The sequence below is a fragment of the Rhinoderma darwinii genome, chromosome 12 (genome assembly GCF_050947455.1).
Source record: "Rhinoderma darwinii isolate aRhiDar2 chromosome 12, aRhiDar2.hap1, whole genome shotgun sequence".
In the NCBI taxonomy this organism is placed as follows: Eukaryota; Metazoa; Chordata; class Amphibia; order Anura; family Rhinodermatidae; genus Rhinoderma; species Rhinoderma darwinii.
Genome location: NC_134698.1, coordinates 60,378,852 through 60,404,745, shown reverse-complemented (window position 1 = coordinate 60,404,745; position 25,894 = coordinate 60,378,852). Strand labels below are relative to the sequence as shown.

The window sequence follows — 25,894 nt, the reverse complement described above, 5'->3', positions numbered from 1 at the left end:
GGCCCCACCTCCCAGGATGACGCCGCAGTCCATGAGACCGCTGCAGCCTGTGATTGGCTGCAGCCTGTGCTTGGCCTGTGATTGGCTGCAGCTGTCACTTGGACTTAACTGTCATCCCGGGAGGTCGGTCCGGAGTTATCGGTAAGTCAGAACTTTTTTTTTTTTTTACAGGTTCATGGATTTTCGGAGCGGAAGTCACTGTCCATGGTGCTGAACCAGTTTAACGCTTTCAGCACCGTGGACAGTGACTGTCTCCTGACGTCGCGTACCCGAACATTTATTACCGGTTTCGGTCAAAACGAGTTTGGCCGAACCCGGTGAAGTTCGGTGCGCTCATCTCGAATTTGACACTCCGTTTGGATGTTTGTAACCAGAAAAGCACGTGGTGCTTTTCTGTTTACATTCAGGAGTTTGACAGCTCTTGCGTGATTTTCGCGCATGCAACGCAGGACCGTCAGTGTGGCATGCGTTGTTTTCACGCACCCATTGAAGTCAATGGGTGCGTGTTGCGTGAAAAACGCAAGAATATAGAACATGTCGTGAGTTTTACGCAACGCACTCACGCAGCGCAAAATTCACGCATCGTCTAAACAGCCCCATAGACTATTATAGGTGCGTACGACACGCGTGAAAAGCACGCGCGTCGCACGCGCGTATAATACGCTCGTGTAAATGAGGCCTAAAACAACTGAAGAATCAGTCTACAATTTTACGGAGTAGACTCATTGATAGCTGTCTAAGGGTATGTTCAGATTTGTTCATCTGACGGGGGTTTGAAGAAATCCATGCACACGCTGCAGAAACATTCTTATTCAGATGCATGGAAAGGAGAAATTTCGGTAAAAATCTGCTGTGTGAGAATAACTGTGCTTTATCTTCTGTATGTCCATCACATGCAATTTTGCCTGCTCTTAATGTACAGCTATACTACTCAATACACTTTAACAAAATTAAAAAAGTAGCATATACCTTTCAAAAATTATGTGGAAAAAGTCAAATATAAGACCCTGCCTTCAAATGTTTTTTCCTTTTTTTTTCATAAAATCAAAAAACAGCCAGATGTGTATGGAAGATGATGACGCAGAACAAGAAAAGCCTTTGTACATTCATGTGCTTTACATTCATAACGCACAATCTGAACTACAATAGGAATTATCTCATAGGTACAATTTTGTCCCTTAATGGGATGTCGTCCTTTCTGCAAATCTTTAAAAATAGAATAGATGAAGGACTGGAGGAGACACAGCGTTCACCCAATTGCCAGGCCCCTTATATTCATAGTTCAGTGACATCTGTATCTCCAAGTAATGCTGGCAGGATCTCTATTGACTTTCATGGAGCTTTCACACATCACAATAAAGTGCAAAAAGGTGCATGTACCCTTAAACTTGACAAGGGACCCATGAAAACACGTGACGAGTGGAAGTATTTTGTTCCAGTTTCCTACTTTTTATTAGTATTGAGTGGACATAACCTTTGAAAACATAATTTATCATTTTGACCACCCTAATGGAATATATGGGGGTCATCAGAAAGTGATAGAGCGCAGCCAACTGGACACGGACATAATACATTGTTAGATAAAATAATGAGATAATAGTTCATTTAACCATAGCTGAAAATGACATTGCTGCATTTCTGTATCAAACTGCCTAATATAGTATTAGGGAATCCAAGAAAAAAAACAAAACGCTTTATATTATATTGAAGTAATAGAAACAGAAAAGCTTGGCGAGATATCAGAAGTCAGTGGCAGCAAGGCTAAGTCAGGACTGAGATACTCTGTTATTTCTGTTGGAAATCATCCAGAGAAACATCTGGTCACAGAGCTTCGAAACATTGGTATTTCCGCACAAGTAACGGTTGTAAAGCCTCGAGTTCTGCAATCTTGTAAGGATTTTACTGCACTGTTGTGAGACATTGTTGACTTCTGCATTTTATGAATTCGCTTTTTACGGTGAAGATCAGTTAAAAAAAAAAAAAAAGCTTAGATTCCTTCTTTTATCCTGACTTCTGCCCAAAAGACCTACCATATAATACAAGACTTTAAACTCACAAGGAAAAAAAACCAACTACTACATTAATACGATTCACATAAATCATAGCAAAACAACAGCTTTTGAGGCAGTTTTCCGAAGTTGGATTTTATAGCTTTTTCACATCCCCCCACCCCCCAAAAAATGCATAAACGTTAATCAATATTGATATGGGCCCCAAATGGTGCCAATATAGTCATCCTGCAAAAAAAAAGCCCTCACACAGCTACACCGATTAAAAATGAAAGAAATTATGGCTCTCAGAACGCCATAACACAATGATACAAACATTCAAATATTATATTTTCCAAAACACATCCTTATATTGTGTAAAAGAACTAAAACATGTTTTAAACATTTCGTTATTTACACCACACTAAAAAAATAAAACAAAGGTGGAATTGCAGTGTTTGTTTTTTTTTTCTTACATTTTCCCCTCTCCAAAATTTATTATAAAAGCTAAATTAACATATAATGGAGTCTATAAAAACTGTAACTCTTCCTGCAAAACGAAAACATTATATCACTACGTTGACAGCAAAATAAAAAACGAATTGCTCTTTGCGGCAATCAAAACGTGATGGAAAAAACACTCATCAAAAAAACTCAAAACAGGACAGACCATGAGCAGGAGCCGTTGATCACAGCAAAATCCATCTATTTCCATGCGATATGCATAGTAGCGGCGTGGCTTAAGTGTATATATGATTATTTAAAGCGGACCTGTCAGGCCTCCTATGTTCCACTGGTGGCAGTATACGATAGAGCAGGATACACGGAGCTCGGGGATATAAACCGTTCAGCCAGATCATTAAAACCATAAGCCTAATATTCTGTAGATTCATCTCATGCCACAAAAACAGCTCTGACACTCCGAGGCACGAACTCCACTAAACCTTTGAAGGTGTCCTGTTGTATCTGGCACCAAGATTTTAGCCGGCGATCCTTTAAGGAGGCTCTGTCACCACATTATAAGTGGCCTATATTGTACATGATGTGATCGGCGCTGTAATGTAGATTACAGCAGTGTTCTTTTATTTAGAAAAACTATCATTTTTGACGGAGTTATGACCTATTTTAGATTTATGCTAATTACTTTCTTAATGGACAACTGGGCGTGTTTTACTTTTTGGCCAAGTGGGCGTTGTACAGAGGAGTGTATGACGCTGACCAATAAGTGACCAATCAGCGTCATACACTTCTCTCCATGCATTTACACAGCACATAGCGATATAGCTAGATCACTATGTGCAGCCACATACACTAATGTTACTGCAGTGTCCTGACAATGAATATACATTACCTCCAGCCAGGACATGATGTGTATTCAGAATCCTGACACTTCGCTAACACAATCCCGACACTACAGCCACAGCAAGCGTAATCTCGCGAGATTACGCTGTAAACTGTAATTTAAATGAGATTACGTCTGCCTTGCTGTAAATCTCACAGAAACGTTAGCGAAGTGTCAGGATTCTGAATACACATCACGTCCTGGCTGGAGGTAATGTATATTCATTGTCAGGACACTGCAGTAACGTTAGTGTTTGTGTATGTGGCTGCACATAGCGACATAGCTATATTGCCATCTGCTGTGTAAATGAATGGGGAGAAGTGTATGATACTGATTGGTCAGTGATTGGTCAGCGTCATACACTTCTCTCCACAACGCCCACTTGGCCAAAAAGTAAAACACACCCAGTTGTCCATAAAGAAACTCATTAGCATAAAGCTAAAATAGGTCATAACTCCGAAAAAAATTATTGTTTTTCTAAATAAAAAAACACTGCTGTAATCTACATTACATCATGTACAAGATAGGGCACTTATAATGTGTTGACAGAACCTCTTTAAGTTGAGAGGTGGGGCTTCAATGCTTGGACTTATTTTCTAGCACATCTCACAAATGCTCAAATGGATTGAGTTACGGCAATATCAAGGCAAAGTTAACACCATGGACTCTTTGTCCTGTTCGTCAAATTATTTGTGAATAATTTTTGCAGTGTGGCAGGGCATATTATCCTCCCGAAAAAGGTCACTGACATTAGGGAATACCGTTGCCATAAAGGGGTGTACTTGGTCTGCAACAAAGTGCATGTAGGGGGTTAGTGTCACAGTAAAATCCACGTGTATGCCAGGACCCAATAGTTTTCCAGCAGAACATTGATCAGAGCATCACACTGCCTCTGCCAGCTTGTCTTCTTCTCATATGGCACCAGAATGCACTATCTTCCCCAGGTAAGCGACACACCCAGCCATCCACATAATATAAGAGAAACCGTGATTCATCCAATAAGGCCACCTTCTTCCATGGGTCCATGACCTAGATCTCATGCTTACGTGCAGGGACGTAACTAGGAAAGACTGGGCCCCATAGCAAACTTTTGACTGGGCCCCCCTCCACTCCGTGCCACATACAGCCCCCCTTGTAAATCGTGCACCCTGTAGATTGTGCCATACAGGTCCCCTTATTAGATAGTGCCACACTGCCCCCCCACCTTGTATATAGTGCCACACAACCCCCCCTTAGTATAGTGCCACACAGCCGTCTGTATAGTGCCACACAGTTCCCGCTTGTGTATCGTGCCACACTCCCCCTTGTGTATCGTGCCACACAGCACCTCTTTCCTTGTATATAGAGTGCCACACAGAAATCCCCTCGTATATAGTGCTACACCGCAGTCCCCCCACTTGTGTATAGTGATACACAGCAATCCCCCCCTGTATATTTCGACACAGCACTCCCCCCAACAACAAAAAATAAATTGTACTTACCTTGCCACGTTCCCATGACAGACGCAGCGCTGCACAGCCTCAGGGAGGGACACTTGCGCAGACCAGCGTGATGCAGTGACGTCATCACGCTAGCCTGCGCAGGGAGTCTTCTCAGCGCCTTATAGGCTGAAGGCCTAACGTACAATTAAAGCACTAACCAATATCCAAAAAATATCTCTATTTGGAAAATATTTAAAAACATACATAGACCATCACATACAATATAAAGCAACACATGATAAAAATGTGGTAGTGTTATCTAGGAGCAACAAATGTATAATATTATACATCCATGGAATCAAAAAGTGTATTGTCCAGGTATTGACAATACTGTACAAGAATACCTCAACAGTTAACAGTATACTAAATATGTACACACTGGACAAAAAATACAAATGACAGTGTTAGGGTATGTGCACACACACTAAATACGTCCGTAATTGACGGACGTATTTCGGCCGCAAGTCCCGGACCGAACACAGTGCAGGGAGCCGGGCTCCTAGTATCATACTTATGTACGATGCTAGGAGTCCCTGCCTCGCTGCAGGACAACTGTCCCGTACTGAAAACATGATTACAGTACGGGACAGTAGTTCCACGGAGAGGCAGGGACTCCTAGCATCGTACATAAGTATGATGCTAGGAGCCCGGCTCCCTGCACTGTGTTCGGTCCGGGACTTGCGGCCGAAATACGTCCGTCAATTACGGACGTAATTAGTGTGTGTGCACATACCCTTAGAGAGACTGATCCAAGATATAAAAAATATATAAAGTCAGGATCAGATCCATGTCAAATACCAACCCATATTCTGCATGTCTGCCCCTAAAGGACTCAACCACAGACCACACCAAGACACCCCTTTTTCTGCTTCCAACACATCAAGATCAACCACTTATTATATCCCACCCCTTGACAGGTGCCATTGTACCGACATAAATCAATGTTATTTACTTCACCTGTCAGTGGTTTTAATGTTAGGGGTGAATGATTTACAGTTTTCCATGATTTGATTCTGAATAACCGTGTAAAAAGCTGTTTAAATGCTGCCAGGACACTGAGTGATTGACAACTTTTCCTGTATGAATATTGATATAGAGGCAGCTCTAAATCACTGTGTGGGAATAATAGGACTCACAGCGTCTGCCCCTCTGTCCTATACTGCTCTTAGACCGGGGGAAAATAGGAGACCTGTAGATCCTCTTTAAAGGTTGGAAAAAGCTCTGAAACTAATTACCCAATAGGACTAGAAATGTGCTACTGGCGCCCAACCTATTATTTATTAGGCCACAAAAAAAAAATCGTATTGGGTCCTCAAGTGATAACTGCTCTGGGACCCGCATCTACAGGTATATTGAGAACGGGGTGTCACCTGTGTGTGGCCAGCTCTCCACTTAATCTATGTCTGGATTCGGCGGCCAGCAGCAGTCTCACCAGGCGGGATGGAGATCAAGTTCTCGATATAGGTGTGGGTCCCAGAGTTGGAACCCACATCTATTAGACATTTATGGCATATACTGTGGATATGCCATGAATATCTGAGATGGGAATACCCATTTAATAAACATATAATAAAAGAAGAGGAACCAATACTGACCCATATACTGTGGAACTGCCATAAATATCTGAGATGGAAATAACCCTTCAAAAACCTTGTACAGGGGCTTACAGAGTAAAATTTCAATATTTGGAGATGATACTAAGCCTTGTAAAGTAATTAACACAGAAAAGAATGATATAATATTACAGAGGGATTTGGGGAAGCTGGAGGCTTTGGCAGAGAAATAGCAAATTCATTTTAATGTGGATAAATGTAAAGCTATGCACTTGGGCCGATTACGCAAAGTCTACATTTATGTATTAAATGGTAAAACACTGGGTAAAATTGGCACTGAAAAAGATTTGGGGATATTGGTGGACAGTCAACTGTAGCAACTAGTGCCAGGCAGCTGCTGCCAAGGCTAATAAAATCATGAAATGCATCAAACAAGGCATATGTGTTAATGACAAAAAGATGCTATAAACAAATCAATAGACCACACATGGAATGTGGTTTACAATATTTGACATATAAAAGAAGGACATAGCTCGACTATAGCGAGTGTGGAGGAGGGTGACCAAGGTCATTAATGGAATGGTTGGCGACTATAGCGAGTGTGGAGGAGGGTGACCAAGGTCATTAATGGAATGGTTGGCGACTATAGCGAGTGTGGAGGAGGGTGACCAAGGTCATTAATGGAATGGTTGGATTAAGTTTGCCATGTTTGGAGCCGGGAAGGATTTTTTCCCTCCTAATATTTGCCAATTGGCATCCACCTGATGATTATCCTCTGGATAAACAATAGGATTATAGGTTGGACTTCATGGACCTTTGTCTTTTTTTTCAACCTTATCAACTATGGGACAAATCCTCTTTAGAAATCGAGCATTTACTATAAATTATATAGATTCATTACACACAGAGTGATCTATTTCCAGCATATTTTTCTTTTAAAGAGGCTCTGTCACCAGATTTTGCAACCCCTATCTGCTATTGCAGCAGATAGGCGCTGCAATGTAGATTACAGTAACGTTTTTATTTTTAAAAAACGACGAATCAGCATCATCCACTTCTGTTCGTTAACACCCAGCTTCTGGCAGTGCAGACACACAGCGTGTTCAAGAGATCACGCTGTGACGTCACTCACTTCCTGCCCCAGGTCCTGCATCGTGTCGGCCACATCGGCACCAGAGGCTACAGTTGATTCTGCAGCAGCATCAGCGTTTGCAGGTAAGTAGCTACATCGACTTACCTGCAAACGCCGATGCTGCTGCAGAATCAACTGTAGCCTCTGGTGCCGATGTGTCCTCGCTCGTCCGACACGATGCAGGACCTGGGGCAGGAAGTGAGTGACGTCACAGCGTGATCTCTCGAGAACACGCTGTGTCTGCACTGCCAGAAGCTGGGCGTTCTGAAGAGAAGTGGATGATACTTCTCGTCAGAACGCCCAGCTAGTAAAAGAAGTAAAAACGCCCAGATGTACGCACATAATACACGCCCAGTTGGACTTTTACTTTAAACACGCCCAGTTGGACTTTTGCAAGCCTCATTTGCATAAATACAAAAATGGTCATAACTTGCCCAAAAATGCTTGTTTTAAAAAAATAAAAACGTTACTCTTATCTACATTGCAGCGCCGATCTGCTGCAATAGCAGATAGAGGTTTCAAAATCCGGTGACAGAGCCTCTTTAAATAATCCCAATTTCAAAAGTTATTTTTAATACCGAAATGTAGGCTTACAGAAAAGTATGTACAGTATATACCCTCAATACTTGGTCGGGGCTCCTTTTGCATGAATTACTGCATCAATGTGGCGTGGCATGGAGGCGATGAGCCTGTGTTATAGAAGCCCAGGTTGCTTTGATAGCGGCCTTCAGCTCGCCTGCATTGTTGGGTCTGGTGTCGCTCATCTTGCTCTTGACAATACCCCATAAATTCTCTATAGGGTTTAGGTCAGGCGAGTTTGCTAGCCAATCAAGCACAGGGATACCGGATTGAGTGCCTCTCCACTCTTCCTCCAGACTCTGGGACCTTGATTTCCAAATGAAAGCCAAAATTTACTTTCATCTGGAAACAGGACTGTGGACCACTGAGCAATAGTGCTGGTCCACTGTGTTATATGAAGTCCAGAGACAACGTAGCCGTCTACCAGGAAATTTTAGAGCACTTAATGCTTCCCTCTGCTGAAACGCTTTATAGAGTATTGAGGGTATATACTGTACATACTTTTCAGTAGGCCAACATTTCAGTATTAAAAATAATTTTTGAAATTGGGCTTATATAATATTCTAATTTTCTGAGACCTTAAATTTTGGGTTTTCATTAACTGTTATCCATAATCATCAACATTAAAAGAAAAATTGCTGGAAATAGATCACTCTGTGTGTAATGAATCTATATAATATAGGAGTTTCACTTTTTGAATTGAATTACTGAAACAAATTAACTTTCTGATGATATTATAATTCATTGAACAGGACTAGTATATCTCGATCTTCTAATTACTTCAATGTGGCCCACAAAATCACACATGTGAATGAGGCAAGTCAGGAGACCTAGAGCATTGTAGTTCTTGTTCTACTTGTCGCCTTATGGTTCTTAGCATAACAAGTAGAGCCAAACACATCTGAACCTGGAACTCTTGCCGGTCTCACTTGTATAGGTGGTGGGAGCAATTTCCAGGCCCAATAGCCTTATTGAAGTAGTTATTTGAGAATCATCTGCCCTCTAAAGAGAATATACATTCCCTCTTCTATATTTATTACATAGTGCATCAATGTAGCGTTGTATACCACGGTGCTGTCTATTGTAGCACATTTCATCATTATAAGATATTGATTCAGCTAAAGCAAGGTGGAGTCCAGAAACTAGGATTTGCGGACACATAATATTCAATGGCATTATCCGTATGCCTCTCACATATAAGATGCTACATTGTATAACACGGATTCTGAGACCTTATTGTGCCAATTACAAACAAAACGAAATGCCTACAGTAAATGACACTTCTTTTAATCACTCAGTTGCACAGGTAGAATTACTATGCCAAAAACGCGGTTCAACATAAGAAGAATGGCTGCAGCATGACAGATTGTAAATACAGAAAGGACAGGTGAAACATACAAGTCAGTAAACAATCACAAACAATGTCCCTGGTCACAGTAAACTTTAACTTTGAGATTATCACAGTAGCCAAGGCAAAGCTTTCAATGATGAGGGTAACAGAGGAAACAGGAATAACCAGTAACTGAGGGAGCTCGTATAGTGACCTGCACTAAATGTAATGATAAAGCCCTGAGTCTTTGGTTCGGTAAATAGGGTAAGTGCCTGGTTGAGAAGCAGCAAGCTGCCGTCCGATGAAGGGAATCGGTTCCCAGAAAACACCCCATTAAATGAGCCCTAATAATGTAGAAAAAGTGGGACTACACTCAGATCCATAAAGTACCCCATATATGTTAATGAGCATTGTAATAGGCCCTCCCTTTAGTCATCCCTCTCAGCCATTCAGAAGAACCAGGAATAATCACATATCTTTCAGAATTGGATGAGAGACAAAGTTTATATATGCCATTTTTGCTGCTCCTGCGAGCAGCCAGTTTTCTTCAAGGAACAGCTCTAGGAAATATTCCTAGAGATCAATACATTGGCACATAAAAGCAGTGTACAAAACTGAGTGAACTATAGGGATATGTTCACATAGGGTGGATTTTCTGTGCAATGTGCACCTTTTCGCAGCATAATAGAGGATGTTTCCTTCAGTTTTAGGAATCTGCAGCAAGCCCTTAAAGCTGCACAATGTGTAAGTGGGGTTTTGAAAACCTATTAAACGGTTATTCTATCTTAGACATTTATGGCATATCCTGTGGATATGTGATAAATGTCTGATAGATGCAGTTCCCACCTCTGGGACCCACACCTATCCCCAGTACTGGGTCCCATGACCTTGTCCTGCCTGGTGAGGTGGCCCCCTGGCCATTCACTTCTATGGGAGTTACGGAAGCAGCGTTGTACAGCTAGCCCGGTTGTTTCTGTAATGCTGGCCACCTTTCCACTGATTATCGGCCTGGATAGGAGGCAAGACGGGGTCAGGGGAACCCCTGTTCTGGAAAAAGGTGCGGGTCCCAGAGGTGGGACCTGCATCTATCAGATATTTATGACCTATCTTAAAGGCAATGTCCACCTTAGTTCTAAATAAATATGTATTATTTTGTATTTACAGTTCCTATGTGTCTCCATGGTAACCGACTACAAGCAGACCCTATGTAACCTAATTCTGCAGGCATACTCTCTTCCATATGTCCCCTACAATTTGCTAACATACTGAAAATTGGTTATGCAAGATCAGACTGCACACATAGGTCTGCATAGGAGCAGTAGTCACAAAACGGTAGGACATTTTAATTCAGCTATTGGCAATGTTGTACATTTTCCATCTGAGATGTATTGGGACAGTAGAAAAAAATGGTTACAAAAGTGGACGTAGCTTTTAAATCTCATTAACATCTGGCTTTTGTCATTACAAATGAATCTGCTATATTTCAACTACAATCAAATTTCACTTCCACAGGTACAACTGCAGTAGAACAGGACACCAGTTACCAGCTCCAACTGGTTCCTGGCAGAGCTAGTGGTAATGAAACTTAAAGGCTGTGTACACCTTCGAAAGCAATTATTATTATTTTTAGTGTGTTTTGTGCAACTTTATAAATATTTATAAAAATTCTTAATAAAAGTTGGCTACGCTATGGTTTCCTCCCAAAAACCGGAAACCTTACAGAACGTAGACAAATGGAAACCATTTGCAACAGAAGCATTACCATTGAAATAAGTGGTAATGAAAACGGAAGCTATGGTTTCTGTTTGCTGTTCCGTTCATGGGTTCCTCCGACGCAAATGTGCAGCGGAACCCATGAACAGAAGGGTGACACTGATGTGAACAGTCCCTAATATCAGTTTTTAAGACCCCAATCTTACCTGTATCCTGAATATTTCAGCAGTTTTTCCAATCTGCAGGCTCCATCTATAATTGTCATGATGGGCACTATGTGCTTTAATGGCGATCACACCTTTGAAATCTTTATATATATATATATATATATATATATATATATATATATATATATATATAAAAATGTCTAGTGTGATTGGTGCAATTTTCAAAATAATAGCTTATTTTTTAGATACAGCTGCTTTGTATTCTGTATACGGAGCAGCTGTATCTTGTATCCATCAGGTACGCGGGACTGACGGGTTCAGTGTCAGCGGGTCCTGTGTGTCGGTCACGCAGGATCGAGCGGTTACCGATCACATCTAAGTTCATAACTTAGATGTGATCGATTACAGGTGGATCCTGCGTGAATATACAGGATACAAAGCAGCTGTATCTCAAAAAGTTAAAATAATTTTTTATAAAAAGTATTTTGAAAGTTGCATCAAACACACTGATTGAAATCTTGTTGGTTTTTTTTTTAGAATAAAAATGTCTAAGGTGTACATAACCTAATGTTTTCACCCTTTTTTGGTAAATTCCCACAGAGGTTTTTGTCAGGCAGAAAAAAAAATCTGCCTCAAAATTCCTTTTTGATGCGGATTTTGAAATGGCAGCGGTTTTTACACTATTTTTTTTTGCCGTTTTTTAAATGAGTCACATGCAAAAACCGCTCCAAAAAAACCCTTACAACAAGCGGCGCATATTTTTTGAGAATTCATTTCAAGGGCTCTTGGAGAGGCAGAAGCCACTCCAAGATAGGACATGCCACTTTATTTTAAAAAAAAAGCTCAGAAAAAAAACAAACACCTTTACCTCCTATTGAAATCAATGGGGGGAGATGTCCATGTCCCTTTTAACATACAAACCAGCTCCTTAAAAAGGCATTTTCCCCATAATAAAGAATTTTTATGCGAATTCCGATGCGTTTTCCAAGCTTGTAACAAGCCTCCCATTGTCTTCAATTGGACCCCCCAATTGTTTTCCATGGGAAACCGCCTCAGTCTACTGTAATACCGCGGCATGAAAACCACGCGAATCCTGAACCGAAAAACACGTGACAACGACTTACAAACAGCATTAAATTAATTTCACTGTCACTTTCATGTCACTTCTGGACGTGGTTTTCATGCAAAAACCGCGCTGTGTAGCAGCACGCGAATTAGCCCCGTTGAATGCTGCTAATCTGTGTGTGGACGCACGGCTGAAATCCGAGAGTCAGTATCAGGTTTGTACCTTGATTTTTCTGCCAATTCGGATGAAAAATCTGCTGTATGAACATAGCCTGAGAAAAAAAAACGTCAGAATAATTTTTTCTATCATACGACAAGTTTAAACACGAACAGGTATTAAAATTCTACACGATAAATACAAGAATAGTTACAGGAACTTGTCACTTTTTGTATTTTGACTGGAGTCATAGGGCTGATAAAACTACTGCGTGATAGCGTGTACAAAGATATACACCCAAACTGCTGTCATAACAACTTTTCACATACAGCCGAGAAACAGAAAACACAGAGGTAGAACATCAGAAGACAATAAGGGCCTGTTCACACATGCGTCAGTGTTTCCCGTGTTCTGCTGTCAGAGAAGCAGAACCACGAAAATAGAGAAAACTTCGAATCCGTTGTATGACAGACACCATCGATGCCCGAAGGAACCCATTTAATGGCTTCCGTCGGGTTTCTCCCAGTGTGTCCATGGTTTTACCGGAAACAATAGTGCAGCATGCTCAACTATTCTTTCCGATATTGTTGGCCGAAACGGTGACGAAGGCCCCTAACGGAGCTATGGCCGCGCGTTAATGCGGGTAAAACATCCCTATATCTGAAAGATCGTGCGGCCATTAAATTAATACACCCTTTATGGCCAGACCATTTTGCAGGTAAAGGGCCATATTACCCGCAATAACGGGCCATTAACAGGATATTTGACAGCCGCACCGAACATGGTGCCGGCGTGGTTGTATATTGCGTCACGACCGTGTCAGGGCCGCTCCGTGTGGCCTTACCCTTATGTGATAGCTTTGCATGTTACTGCTGCACTTTATTCCATTGTTCTAAAAGTCAGGTTACACAGAGTTCTTTGGCTCTTATTTTGACTCGAAAACCGCGCCAGAATTAGCGCCCAAAAAAAAAAAAACGGTCGAAATTGCCCCTATTGATTTTAATGGGAGGCAGAGGCGTTTTTTTCCTGGGCGGCTCTTGGCCGCTCACGGAAAAAAAAAGTGGCATAACCATTCTTGCCGCGGTTTCCACCTCTGACCTCCCATTGCAAACAATGGGAGGTAGAAAAACCTGTGGCGCTCGTTTAAGCGTTTTTTGGTGGCTTTTTTTGCCAGCAGTCCTTGCATTAGCTTCAATGACCACATGCGAAAAATGCCAAAGATATGCGGAAAAATACATGCATGCAGTTCAAAATTTGCCTCAAATTCCTGAAGGAATTCGGAGGTAGATTTTTTTTGCCTGCAAAAAAACTCAGTGTGAACAGGGCCTAAGTATATTTTATTGTTATTATGGTATTTTAGGTTTGTAGAATATGATTGACTTTTTATGGGTGTATGCTTATTTATAGTGCTTAGACCAATTTTCTTACGTTCATGAACCATTTTCAAGAATACTGGGCACATCCGATAAACTCTGCACCACTTTTTCTCCCACAGGAAAAACTTCAGGCCACAGTGATCTACTACATTACAAAAGGACAAAGCTATAGAATTCTTTTACAGGAACATCACTAGCAGTCTTCAAATGGATATTAGTTCTTCAGTAGACTGTATATCCTGACTTTCTTTTCATAATAACATTGAAGTGCTAGAAAGCAGATTCTGCATTTGGATCATTTCCTACAGTCTATTTTGCTGTGAATGGGGAATGACAGTAGGGAGAGGACAGGCAGATAAGACAGCTCCTCAAGAGACGCATTGTGTACGATGCTCACTCATGCATCCGGCCTACTCCTAACCCAGGACAGATCTATTCCAGACCACGTGAGGGACAGACTTTTTCCACATTCCTCAAATTGTGAACTTAACTTCAAACAACCTGAACTATGTAAGATCTAGATTAAAAGATGTGGAAAATATTTGCTTAATACACTAGAGATCAGCATATACAGCAATTATACTAATGGCTTCTTTTACAAGTAGGAGTGCTCCTATGATAGAGGATTTATAATCCCTTATTATTGCCCCACAAACCTGTCAGCAGACTATAGGATGCCGGTATCAACCTTGGTGCTTGCTGACAATGACCTGTGAAACCCACAGCAATTCCCACAACATATAGAACAGAATGTGGATTATAACTTCCGTAGGGTTTAGGAAAACCCCATTGACTTGCATTCACTTGATCTATGCTACAGATATTCATTGCAGAAACCTCCCCAATTGCACTACGTTTGAATTCACCTTAGGGGTCACACATGGCGCAAAAATACGCCACAAAATACACAACAGTAATTCCACAGCAGGAAATCTTTTGTAGATTTTGTGGCAAAATTGCTGCGTATTCTTGTTTCGTATTTCAGCGCGCAATTTCACATAGCATTGAAGCCTATGATGAAAATCTACGACACATGAAGAAAAATTCTGCACAAAAATTTAAACCGTGTATGTGGTGCAGATTTTGTTACGACCCATCGGAATACATAGTGTAAATTTCCACAGTGGATTATCCCGCTATGGTAAAATATGGCACGTATTCACCCAAAGGCCCCAGGCACACTGCCGTGCCCGTAATCACGGCCCGCGATTGCAGGCATGGTCGGCCACCCGCATTTTTGGGCCGTGCTCCGATACAAAGTATGGGAGCACGGCCTGTAAGATGCAAAAGAACCGACATGTTCCATAATTTTCGGAACATTTTTACGGCACGGACACCCATCCGTAGTGATACGGAAAGGTGTCTGCGGCCAATAGAACTGAGTGGGTCTATCGCATTACGGTCCGCAATTACGGAGAGTTTTTACGGTCGTGTGAATGGGGCTTAAGGCCTGCGATTGTGGTTTCGGTTTACAAAGTATTTCCGCATTACAAAGTATGGGAGCACGGCCCATAAAACGTAAAAGATAGAACATGTTCTATCTTTTGCAGTACAGTTCTACAGCCCGGACACCTATCCATAGCGATACGGAAAGGTGACTGCGGCCAATAGGACCGAACGGAGCCATAATTGCGGACCATATTACGTTTCCCAATTACGGAGATTTTTTTACGGTCGTGTGCATGGGGCCTAAGAGGTAGTTCACACTGTTTTTTGCCGTCAATTCTGATGCAGAAACTGCATCAGAATCAGCACCAAGAAAAGCCACAAATGGTCCCCCAATGGGAGGCAGAGGCTTTTTTTTTTCCTGAGCGACTTTTGGCATTTTGTGGGAAAAAAAAGCTGCATGCTCTTTCTTCGAGCGGTTTCTGCCTCTGACCTCCCATTGAAATCAATAGGAGGAAGAAGAATCTCATGGAGCTTGTTTTGAGCATTTTTATTTTTTTGCGACGCAGAAATGCAAAAGAGCGCCGGCAATTTGAAATCTGCCTCAAGATTCCTGAATTTTGAGGCCGATTTTTTATGCCTGATAAAAAATGCTGTGTGAACTCCCCCTAAGGCTGGGTTCACACGTGGCGGAATTTCACTTAAATTCCGCTGCAGACACTCCGCAGCGTTAATCCGCAGCGGAGCCGTTTGTCCATTGACTTACACTTTAATTTAGCAGTGTTCGTTTAGACGAGGCGTAAAATTCCGCTGCGGAGCATAGGCTGCGGATCGGAATTTGGTGTCCGCAGCATGCTCTGTCTGTTGCGGAGCAGTGGCGGACTCATGGCGGAATTTCTCCATTGACTTCAATGGAGATTCTAATTTCCGCAATGAAGTCCGCAGCTGTCATGCACATGTTATGTGTGCTGCGGATCCGTCTTGCTTTTTTAACTTGACATTTCTTCATTCTGGCTGGACCTATGTATTTCTAGGTCTACAGCCAGACTGAGGAAGTCAATGGGGCTCCCGTAATGACGGGAGCGTTGCTAGGAGACGTCAGTAAATAGTCACTGTCCAGGGTGCTGAAAGAGTTAAGCGATCGGCAGTAACTGTTTCTGCACCCGGGACAGTGACTACCGATCCCAATATACATGTATCTGTAAAAAAAAATGAAGTTCATACTTACCGAGAACTCCCTGCTTCTGTCTCCAGTCCAGCCTCCCAGGATGACGTTTCAGTCTAAGTGACGGCTGCAGCCAATCACAGGCTAATAACAGGCTGCAGCGGTCACATGGACTGCCGCGTCATCCAGGGAGATCGGGCTGGATGCCGAAGGAGGGACGCGTCACCAAGACAACGGGCGGTAAGTATGAATTTCTTAGACTTTCACAAGGGAAAGTGCTGTCCCTTCTCTCTATCCTGCACTGAATAGGGAGAAGGGAAGTACTTTTACCGCAGTCCGCAGCAGCTAGTCCGCATCAATTTACTGCACATTTTGTGCAGATCCGCAGCAGAATCTGCAACGCAGATTCTGTGCGGCATTGATGCGGACAGTTGCGGAGGAAATCCGCCACGTGTGGTCATGCCCTAACACAGCGCTGTGCAGCCGCGTCTCCACACTCATTACAGTACATGTATCTCATAAAACCAAAATAAATTACGTAATTTTGTGCAGTATCACAATTAATGTTGATTTTTTTGTATGTATTTATCACCTTGTTCTACTCTCTAAATGTTTGAAAACGGAAAAAAATTATTTATTAAAAACATAAAAGTCGTACACTACAACACGTTCTTATCACGATCATCATATTTGATGTTGTCAATCGATCTGCACAGAAAATGTTTTCTCTAGGTTGCAGGAGCAGTTTGGGGGTCACATGATCACTACAGTCCCAGCGGATCTCTTCACATTGCAATTTAAAACCCAGACAAGGGGAACTGGGAAAGCAACAGGAAATGGATTTTAAGGAAGTATGCCTCGTTCTCGGATTCTCTAAACATTGGATATGTTTTGCAAAAACAATACCCTTAAAAGATAATACTACACATGTATCTAACTATACAGTGACATGATAAAGGATTTCTTACTGCGACTGCAGACACAGAGATCTATTCCAAACAAGGTGGAAGTTTCAAGCTTTTTCTTTTAATCCCAGACCTTAAAAGTGTTACGTCTCAAAGATATTTTTAAGGATGCCCAATACATATCTGTACACATTTATATCATCAATATTCAACCCCTCATGCTCCGCTAAATCTTTTACTGATGGGTCAAACCTAAAGTAATCACACCCTCGGATCTACTCATGAGGTATTTAGTGCTCAACGTTAATAGCAATACTACCAATAATATGAGGATAATGACATCTGACGGTTATCATGAGGCTGTGATCACACACATTATTTGTATAGAAAAAAACCACAGTGATTTAGCGAAATCCCAGAAAGAAAAATATTAGGGATTTCAGATGGCGCATGTTTTCTGAACGACTTGTCGTTCATGGTTCGTGTGTGAAGGTTGTCAATCTGGACGACAACTCCATAGGTTAAAAAAACAAATCAGTGATCGATCTCTGCCTTGATCTGTGGCCTGGTCTGATCTTACATTGATGGGATGCAGCTCTATCATTTGGCATTACAGACTTTACAACGACCAAAAAAAATCCACCACAGTAGATCAAAATTTTCCATGGGTCGGCATCGGTCACGCTTGTTTTTGGCATGAAAAGTCGCAAAAATTGACTTAGTCGTCCTTTTCGGCTGATCAAAATTTTTAGCGTATGTTTAGCTTAAAGTGTAACTAAACTGTGAAAATACTTTTGACGTGTCAGAATCTTTGATCGGTGACGGTCCGAGCAATGAGACTCTGCCACTTCGTTTTTGATCGGCTTTCTTCAGGAAGGTCGAGCAAGTGGTGTACAGACTCATAAGCTTTCTATTCAGCCCGTACACCGTCCGCTCGGCTTTCCGAGGAAAGCCGATCACAATCACAGCGCTCACCCACCGATCAAAACTTCTGACATGTAACTATGACATGTCAAAAATTTAGTTACTCTTTAAAAGTGTAACTTTACTATTAGAAAACTTTTGACATATCACTATGAGATGTCAGAAGTTTTGATTAGCTCTCCTCGGAAAGATGTCGGAAACACGTCAAACATTTTTGGAAAACCGCAACTAAAAGCGCATAAAAAAATGCAGAATTAAGTGCAATTTTACCTGTGGTTTTGATGAAGATTTTATGCATCAAATAACGAAACATGTTTACAATAGACAAACTTTATGGGTCACTCAAAAATTAGAGTGAAGGTACCCCTCCTAAAACGTTGTGGGGAGATCAAGATGACCCTCGTTTACCACGGACTCCCTCAGATGGCCGTAGTATGGCTGTTTTTTACAGAATCTTTGATAGGACTACAATAGAGCCCTCTATTCTCCAGAAACAGATGGAGGGTTTTATTCGTCTGTATGAATCCGACAGCAAAAAAATGGTGGCATGTTTCATCGGACTCCATAGAAGAATTGATCACAATGACCATGGCGGCAAGCATGGTCATTAGCACCAGAGTGACATCATTAGCATCATAGCACCTGAGTGACATCATTAGCATCATAGCACCTGAGTGACATCACTATTGACGACACATCATCCAGCAGCCTTGACTGCGAGAAGCAATGGGGGACCCCATTGCTTTACCATAAAGTCGGACTACTCCAAAATATCCACACCAGACATGACCGCACATCTTCTCGACGCCATTTCTTTTGTCCCAAGAAAATGTCTCACGCTGTATAAGGGAATACGTCCCGCACGAGAGCACTGACAACGTGGATGTGCCGCCATACATTCCGGAAACCTGCGTATTCCCGAAATATTTCAATGTGACACAAAAGACTGACGCCTGCCAAAACGTTGTCAACATAAAGCGGGTGCAGTATACACCGCATCTGTAAAGGCTGAATTCAACACCACACATTTTTAATACATGAAAGAGGAATTGTTCAGCCATGACAGAACTTTCTGCAGCCGCATTATATACAACTGCAAATTATAATATAGGAACTTCTGCCATTACTATATACACGTGTAAAGTAACTTTCTGTGGCTCTGTTGTGCAACTACAACTCTCAGCATGCCAGACAGCCGTGCTGGGAGTTGTAGTTTCACAACAGCTGGAGAGTCTGTCACACTACGTAGTTTTATTTCTGAGGAGGACTGCCGCTAACACACGACTTACCTTCTGCTGAGCGGTCTCACCCGCAGCGCTACCCTCACATTGGCCATTTTGGTTAATAAGGAGCCTCATGTCCTGTCCCAGGCTCCGGTCCTCAGCATGTCCCCCGGTACACGAAGCCGCTTTCCTCCGTGGTACAGCCTATGATTAGCGGGGTGTGATCCCAGTCCACAGCATAAAACAGTCTCCACGCCCCTCTCTTGTGTGTTTTGGTTTGGTCCAGCCCATTAAGACGCTGCCACTTTGCAGCGATACAGGGGCGTGTTTTGAATCTGCATGAGGAGGATGAATGGCTTGTAATCAAATGTAACCATGAGAAACTCTTCAGCGTCCTCTTCTGTGTTCATGTCAAGAGAAATCTCCTCATACTCTTTCTAGGTGCACGAAGGAAGAAAATAAATCTCTAGCTATATAACTATATTAGGGGTATAAAATAAATGTCTGAGTAAATGTCTCCAGATGTAGGAATATAACACAGACCGCATTTGAAAGTTTGTCAAAAGTCAAAAATCAACGCAAAAAATTATGCGCAATTTTAAAGATTGAATTGCGACATGAATAAGTTCTGAAGAAGTATATGAACCATATTTAGACTGATTTTTATACAGATATATCATTTCTTTGCACGGAATTAAATTGCTGCGGAATCTTCCCACAGATTTGCGCACCAAAAATCTGCAGTGGAAAACAGTGGCTGCCAAGTGTATGACATTTTAGCAAATCTCATCTACACACTGCAGAAATTTTCTACGCGGAAATTGACCTGCGGTGTGGATTTTTAACCCCTTCCCATCGTAAACAACTTTCAGATTTTAATTTTACTTTCCCCCCCCACTTTCCAAAAGCCATAACTTTTACATTTTTCCATCAATATAGTCGTATGAGGGCTTGATTTTTGCTGGACGGGTTGTGGTTTTTCGTAGCGCCATTTAATGTACTAGGAAACGGGAAATAAATTGCTTGTAGGGTAGAAGATTTAAAAAACAGCAATTCCTCCATTGTTTTTTGCGCTTAGTTTTTACGGAATTCACTGTGCAATTAAAACAACATGTTAACTTTATTCTGCGGGTCAATACAATTACGGCGATACAAAAATATATATCGTTTTTTCCTTGTAAAAGTAGTAAAACCAAGTGTAAAAAATAATTATTTTGAGAGCCATAACTTTTTTATTTTTCCGTCGATTAAGTGGTATGAGGACTTTTTTTTTGCGGGATAAGGCTCTGTTCACATCTGCGTTGGGGTCCCGTTCTGACGTTCGGTCACAGCTTTCCGTCAGAACAGGACCTTGAACAGACACAAACTGACACACACAGAAACCAGAGGAAACCGGATCCGTCACCATTGAAATCAATGGTTTCTGTCTATGTCAGTTTGTGTCGGTTCAGGGTCCCGTTCTGACGGAAAGCTCAGACGAAACATCAGAACGGGACCCCAATGCAGATGTGAACAGAGCCTAAGCTGTCGTTTTTAATGCTACCATTTTGGGGCACATGCGAGGTTTTGATCACTTTTTATTCCATTTTATGTGGGAAAAAATAAATAATGATATATTGTAATAGTTCAGACTTTTACGGATGCGGCGATACCAATTATGTTTCTTTATTTTTATTTTTTACAATGCTCTAGGTGGAATTTTTTTTTTTAATTTGTAATATTTTTTTTTACATAAAAAAACAAATTTATTGTCCTAAGAGACTTCAACCAGCGATCGTTGGATCACTTGCACTATATACTGCAATACTAAGGTATTGCAGTATATCATCATTCTGACAGGCCAGAGGCAGGACTTAATAGGAGCACAAAGATGGCAGACCTGGGGGGCCTTCATTAGGCCCCCAGGCTGTATAGCAACCATCGCCACCCCGCGATTGCATTGCGGGGGGCGCGATGAGCTGCTAGAGGGGGTCACCCCCCTCTTTCTAACCATTTAAATTCCGCTGTCGCTATTGACCGGGTTCAACAAGCGGGATCGTGAAGTGTCGGCTGTAACATACAGCCGAAACCCGCATCGTATGGAGCTCCATACTTCCAAGTTCCATACTTCCCCTACCCAGCTATGAAGTAGCCATACGTCAAATGTCAGGAAGGGGTTAAATAGGTAATCAATATCTGATCACGGCGGGTGCAACTCCCGGCCCTCACACGAGCGCTGCTTCCCCTTCATTCCTGTTACTGCTCCGTACTGTGAAACGCCGACACACTTGTAGTATTGAGCAGTGACAGGAATAAAGGCGAAGCAACGTACGCTCTAGCGCAGTAGCCCCTTCAAACAAGATGATCGGCGGGGGTTTCGAGAGACAGACCCCCACTGATCAGATATTGTTGGTCTATCCTGAGGATAAGCCATTAATTTGTTCTCACTGGAAATCACCCTAAAAGCCATGTACACCTTTGAAATAGACATTTTTATTAAAAAAAAATATATATATATATATCAGTGTGATTGGTGAAACTTTCTAAATACTTTTTCTTAAAAATTATTTTAACTTTTTGAGATACAGCTGCTTTGTATCCTGTATACAGAACAGCTGTATCTAGCGCTGAGACCTGTATCCGTCAGCAGCACAGACTGGTTCAGCGACAGCGGGTCCTGCTTGTCTGACGTGCAGGATCCACCTGTAACAGCTCGGTCCCGCGTGTCCTGTGATCGATAACAGCTCGATCCTGCAGGTCTACCCGCTGACACTGAACCTGTCTGTACAACTGACCTGACCGATACGGATTTTAGCGCTAGATACAGCTGCTCTGTATACAGGATACAAAGCAGCTGTATCTCAAAAAGTTAAAATAATTTTTAAGAAAAAATATTTAGAAAGTTGCACCAATCCCACTAAATAGACATTTTTATTAAAAAATAATATTTCAAAAGGCGTACATAACCTTTAAAGGCTATGGAATCCTTTGAAAGGCAAATACACCTTTTTATTAATAAAAAATAATAATTTACCTTTCAAAGGGTTCCATAGCCTTTATGGCTGTATTCCCACACAGTGTTTTGCTGCGTATTTATGGTGTTTTTAATGGCATTTTGTGAGCAATTTGTGGGTTGTTTTTTTTAGTGAGGCCAGATGATACATTAAAGTCTATAGTAAAATATCAAATCCACTAAACACAACTGCGTTTGATTTGTGGCGTTTTTGAGGCAATTTTGTGGTCAGTGGCGTTTTTTTTTTCCAATCGCAGCATGTTCTGGGTAGGGCATTTTTCCCTATAGGCTTCTATACAGGACTTCAAAAACACCATAAAAAATAATAATGTACAAAAGGATACCAAATGGAAAACGCCTCTAAAAACGCCTTAAAAAAGGCATGTTTCATTTTAATATCGCTAGCATTTTTAGGAGAGTTTTTTTTTATACAGTTTAAAACGCCAGAAAAAGTGTGTGTGTGTGTGAAAGAGGCCTCCCACATAATTTTTTATTCTCTGGCCCATTAGAGAGGCCAGAGAATTGTAAATTGTGGTGAAGGTAATCATCTTACCAAATGTCCAAGATCAGAAGAAGATCGGCACTGCTTTGGCTCTTAGGGTATGTTCACACGCTGAGCCAAAAACATCTGAAAATACGGAGCTGTTTTCAAGGGAAAACAGCACCTGATTTTCAGACGTTTTTTGAGCAACTCACGTTTTTCGCGGCGTTTTCGCGGCCGTTTTTTGAGCCGTTTTCAATATAGTCTATGAGAAAACGGCTCCAAAAATGTCCCAAGAAGTGCCCTGCACTTCTTTTGACGAGGCTGTAAATTTACGCGTCGTCTTTTGACAGCTGTCTAACGACGACGCGTAAATTACAGGTCGTCGGCACAGTACGTCGGCAAACCCATTCAAATGAATGGGCAGATGTTTGCCGACGTATTGGAGCCGTATTTTCAGGCGTAAATCGAGGCATAATACGCCTCGTTTACGCCTGAAAATAGGTCGTGTGAACCCAGCCTTAGAGCACTATGAGTCTCAGCAATCAGACGACCGCAAAGGTCTGAACACGTTCAATTGGATCCACAACAGGTGGTGCTCAGTGGTATAGCAGGATAAGTATAGTCACAGTGGTAATGGTAGAAAAATCGCCGTAGGCTTGAGCTCCACATCCATTCTGCTTTTATCTGTGCTGCCGCTGCAGTAAATTAAATTTCTACTGAATGGTGAGTGCTGTGGATTTTTCTACCATTACTATTGTAATCTTCTTACCGGTGGCTGTATGTGTGAGTTATCCACTCCCTTCTGGTCCTCCGCTGTGTCATGCGACCAGGAATAGGAATCTCCAACTACCACAGCGACTCATGTGTGGACAGGAAGTCAGATTCTCCATTCATTACTATCACAGCCTCAATGTGTCTTATAGGAATGAATGGAGAATCTGACTTCCTGTCCACACATGAGTTGCTGTGGTAGTTGGAGATTCCTACTACTGGTTACATGACACAGCGGAGGACCAAAAGGAAGTGGATAACTTACACATACAGCCACCGGTAAGAAGATTACATTCCCACAATTTACATAACATGACTTTCCAATGGGCCAGAGAATAAAACAAATTGTGGAAGTGTTTCTTTAAGAACGTGGCTGCAGCTCAACCACGCTCAGTCCCGTTTACTTGAATGGGCCACTTCATTCTGCGTTAACAACCCTTTAACAGCACCCCATTCACAGAGTGTCCCAGAAAGAAAGTGTCTCCATAAAGTGCTCTAGCCAGATGGCCTCTGAAATTCAGTCTACTGTGGATCCCGTGGCATGTAGGAGTCAATGAAGTGTTAGCGACCAGGGAGCCTGCACCAGAGAGATCTGAGATATTGCTGCAGTCATAGGCGCTGTTCAGTTCATCAAGACATGGATATTATTGACAGCACTAGCACCTGCCTCCATAAGACATTGCGGGCCACAGATTGCGCACCAGTTTCACCAAATTCATTTTTGCTACGGTTTTGCCAACACATTAGACTGCTTTTTTTCTGTTCTACAAAATTCCTCTTTGGATAACTATTATAAAAGTACTCTGGCAGTATCTTGACCACATTTTTTCCTTCAATGGGGAGAAAATACATCATAAATGACAGCTTTTTTTGTATGCACACCTATACATGGAAGGCTGTCAATCAGAGAGTCACTCCACCCACTGGACTTCTAAGCCCAGAATGAGCAGAGATTTACCGAACTAAATCAGGTCTCAATTACATCTGCGTCTGTCTTTCCGATGTTCTGCTCTGGCAGAGGAGCCAACCAACGAAATTACCGGATGCGCCTGTTCCGTTGTACAACGAACACCATCGGTGCCTGACAAAACCCATTGACTTTAATGGGTTCAGTCGGGGTGTCTGTGGTTTTACCGGAAATAGCACCGCATGCTGCGCTATTGTTTCTGGTATTTTTGGCCTGATCTGCGACCGAGGTCCCTTACAGAGCTTTCAATGCAGATGTGAACTGGGTCTTAGAAGTTATACGAAATCTTTTCCCATAACACTAGATATCAATCTGCTGAGCTCTTCCTGCTCTATAACATGCTGCCTTGCATATATGACACCGTGTCCAACATGACAGATTTCTTGGAGTCCCTTTTGCAAAACATAAATCAGATTCACTGTTGTTTATTTATATAGCACCAACATATTCCACATCGCTGTACAGCATTTGTCAACACTTACTGTCCCCAGAGGGGCTTACAATATAAATTCTGCATCTGTATGTTTTTGGAGTGCGGAAAGAAACCCAAGCAAACAAAGGGATAACATACAAACTCCATGCAGATGTTGTCCACGGTTGTATTTTAATCCAGGACCCCAGTAGTGTAAGTCAAGGGTGCGAACTACTAAACCACTGCTTCTCTGTATGTGCCATCAATAGAATTCCAAAGCTGTACTTTCAGGGGTTTTCCAGCCAGTAAAAATTGATGGCCTATACTCAGGATAAGCCATGAATAGCTAATGGGTCCGACTCCCGGGACCCCCGCCAATCAGCTGTTTTGAAGGGGTGCAGCGCTCGTACGTGTGCGGCTTCCCCTTCATTTCTACTTGCTCACTGTGAATTGTCGACACGGATGTATAGCAGCCTTCTTCTCCCATTGAAGTAAAGTTCACCGCATATTGCAACTTTTGCAGCTTTTCTACATAGAAAAGTTAATAAATTCCCCCCACTGTGTATCTGGAATTCTTTCTTATACCTTTTATAGCATTTATTTGGAGCCATACTTCAAACGTGTTGTTTCTGATGCAATGCCTCCAAAAGTTTGACAGGACTTTAAATAGCTGCAATACAAGTCAAGTAATACTACCAGATGTGTTAGTATATTGCACGTAACACATCTTATCGAATGCAATTATGTTGTTTTTTTCATTGTAGGAAAATTCATACACAGTA

General features: G+C 41.9%; 1 protein-coding gene and 1 long non-coding RNA gene across 2 annotated transcripts in view; one reads left to right on the top strand and one right to left on the bottom strand.

The window, feature by feature from the left end:
* Positions 1-19,709, bottom strand: part of STARD9 (StAR related lipid transfer domain containing 9) — a 174,760-nt gene extending 155,051 nt beyond the window's left edge. Inside the window, exon 1 of the mRNA XM_075844676.1 lies at positions 19,553-19,709. Within this exon, the coding sequence (XP_075700791.1) occupies positions 19,553-19,599 (47 nt within the window). The 5' untranslated portion in view covers positions 19,600-19,709. The remainder of the gene's footprint in view (positions 1-19,552) is intronic.
* Positions 113-14,333, top strand: LOC142664274 (uncharacterized). The gene is made up of 3 exons (XR_012851250.1): positions 113-141; positions 10,570-10,737; positions 14,003-14,333. It is a non-coding gene; the product is annotated as an uncharacterized LOC142664274 (long non-coding RNA).
* Positions 19,710-25,894: the final 6,185 nt, after the last annotated feature.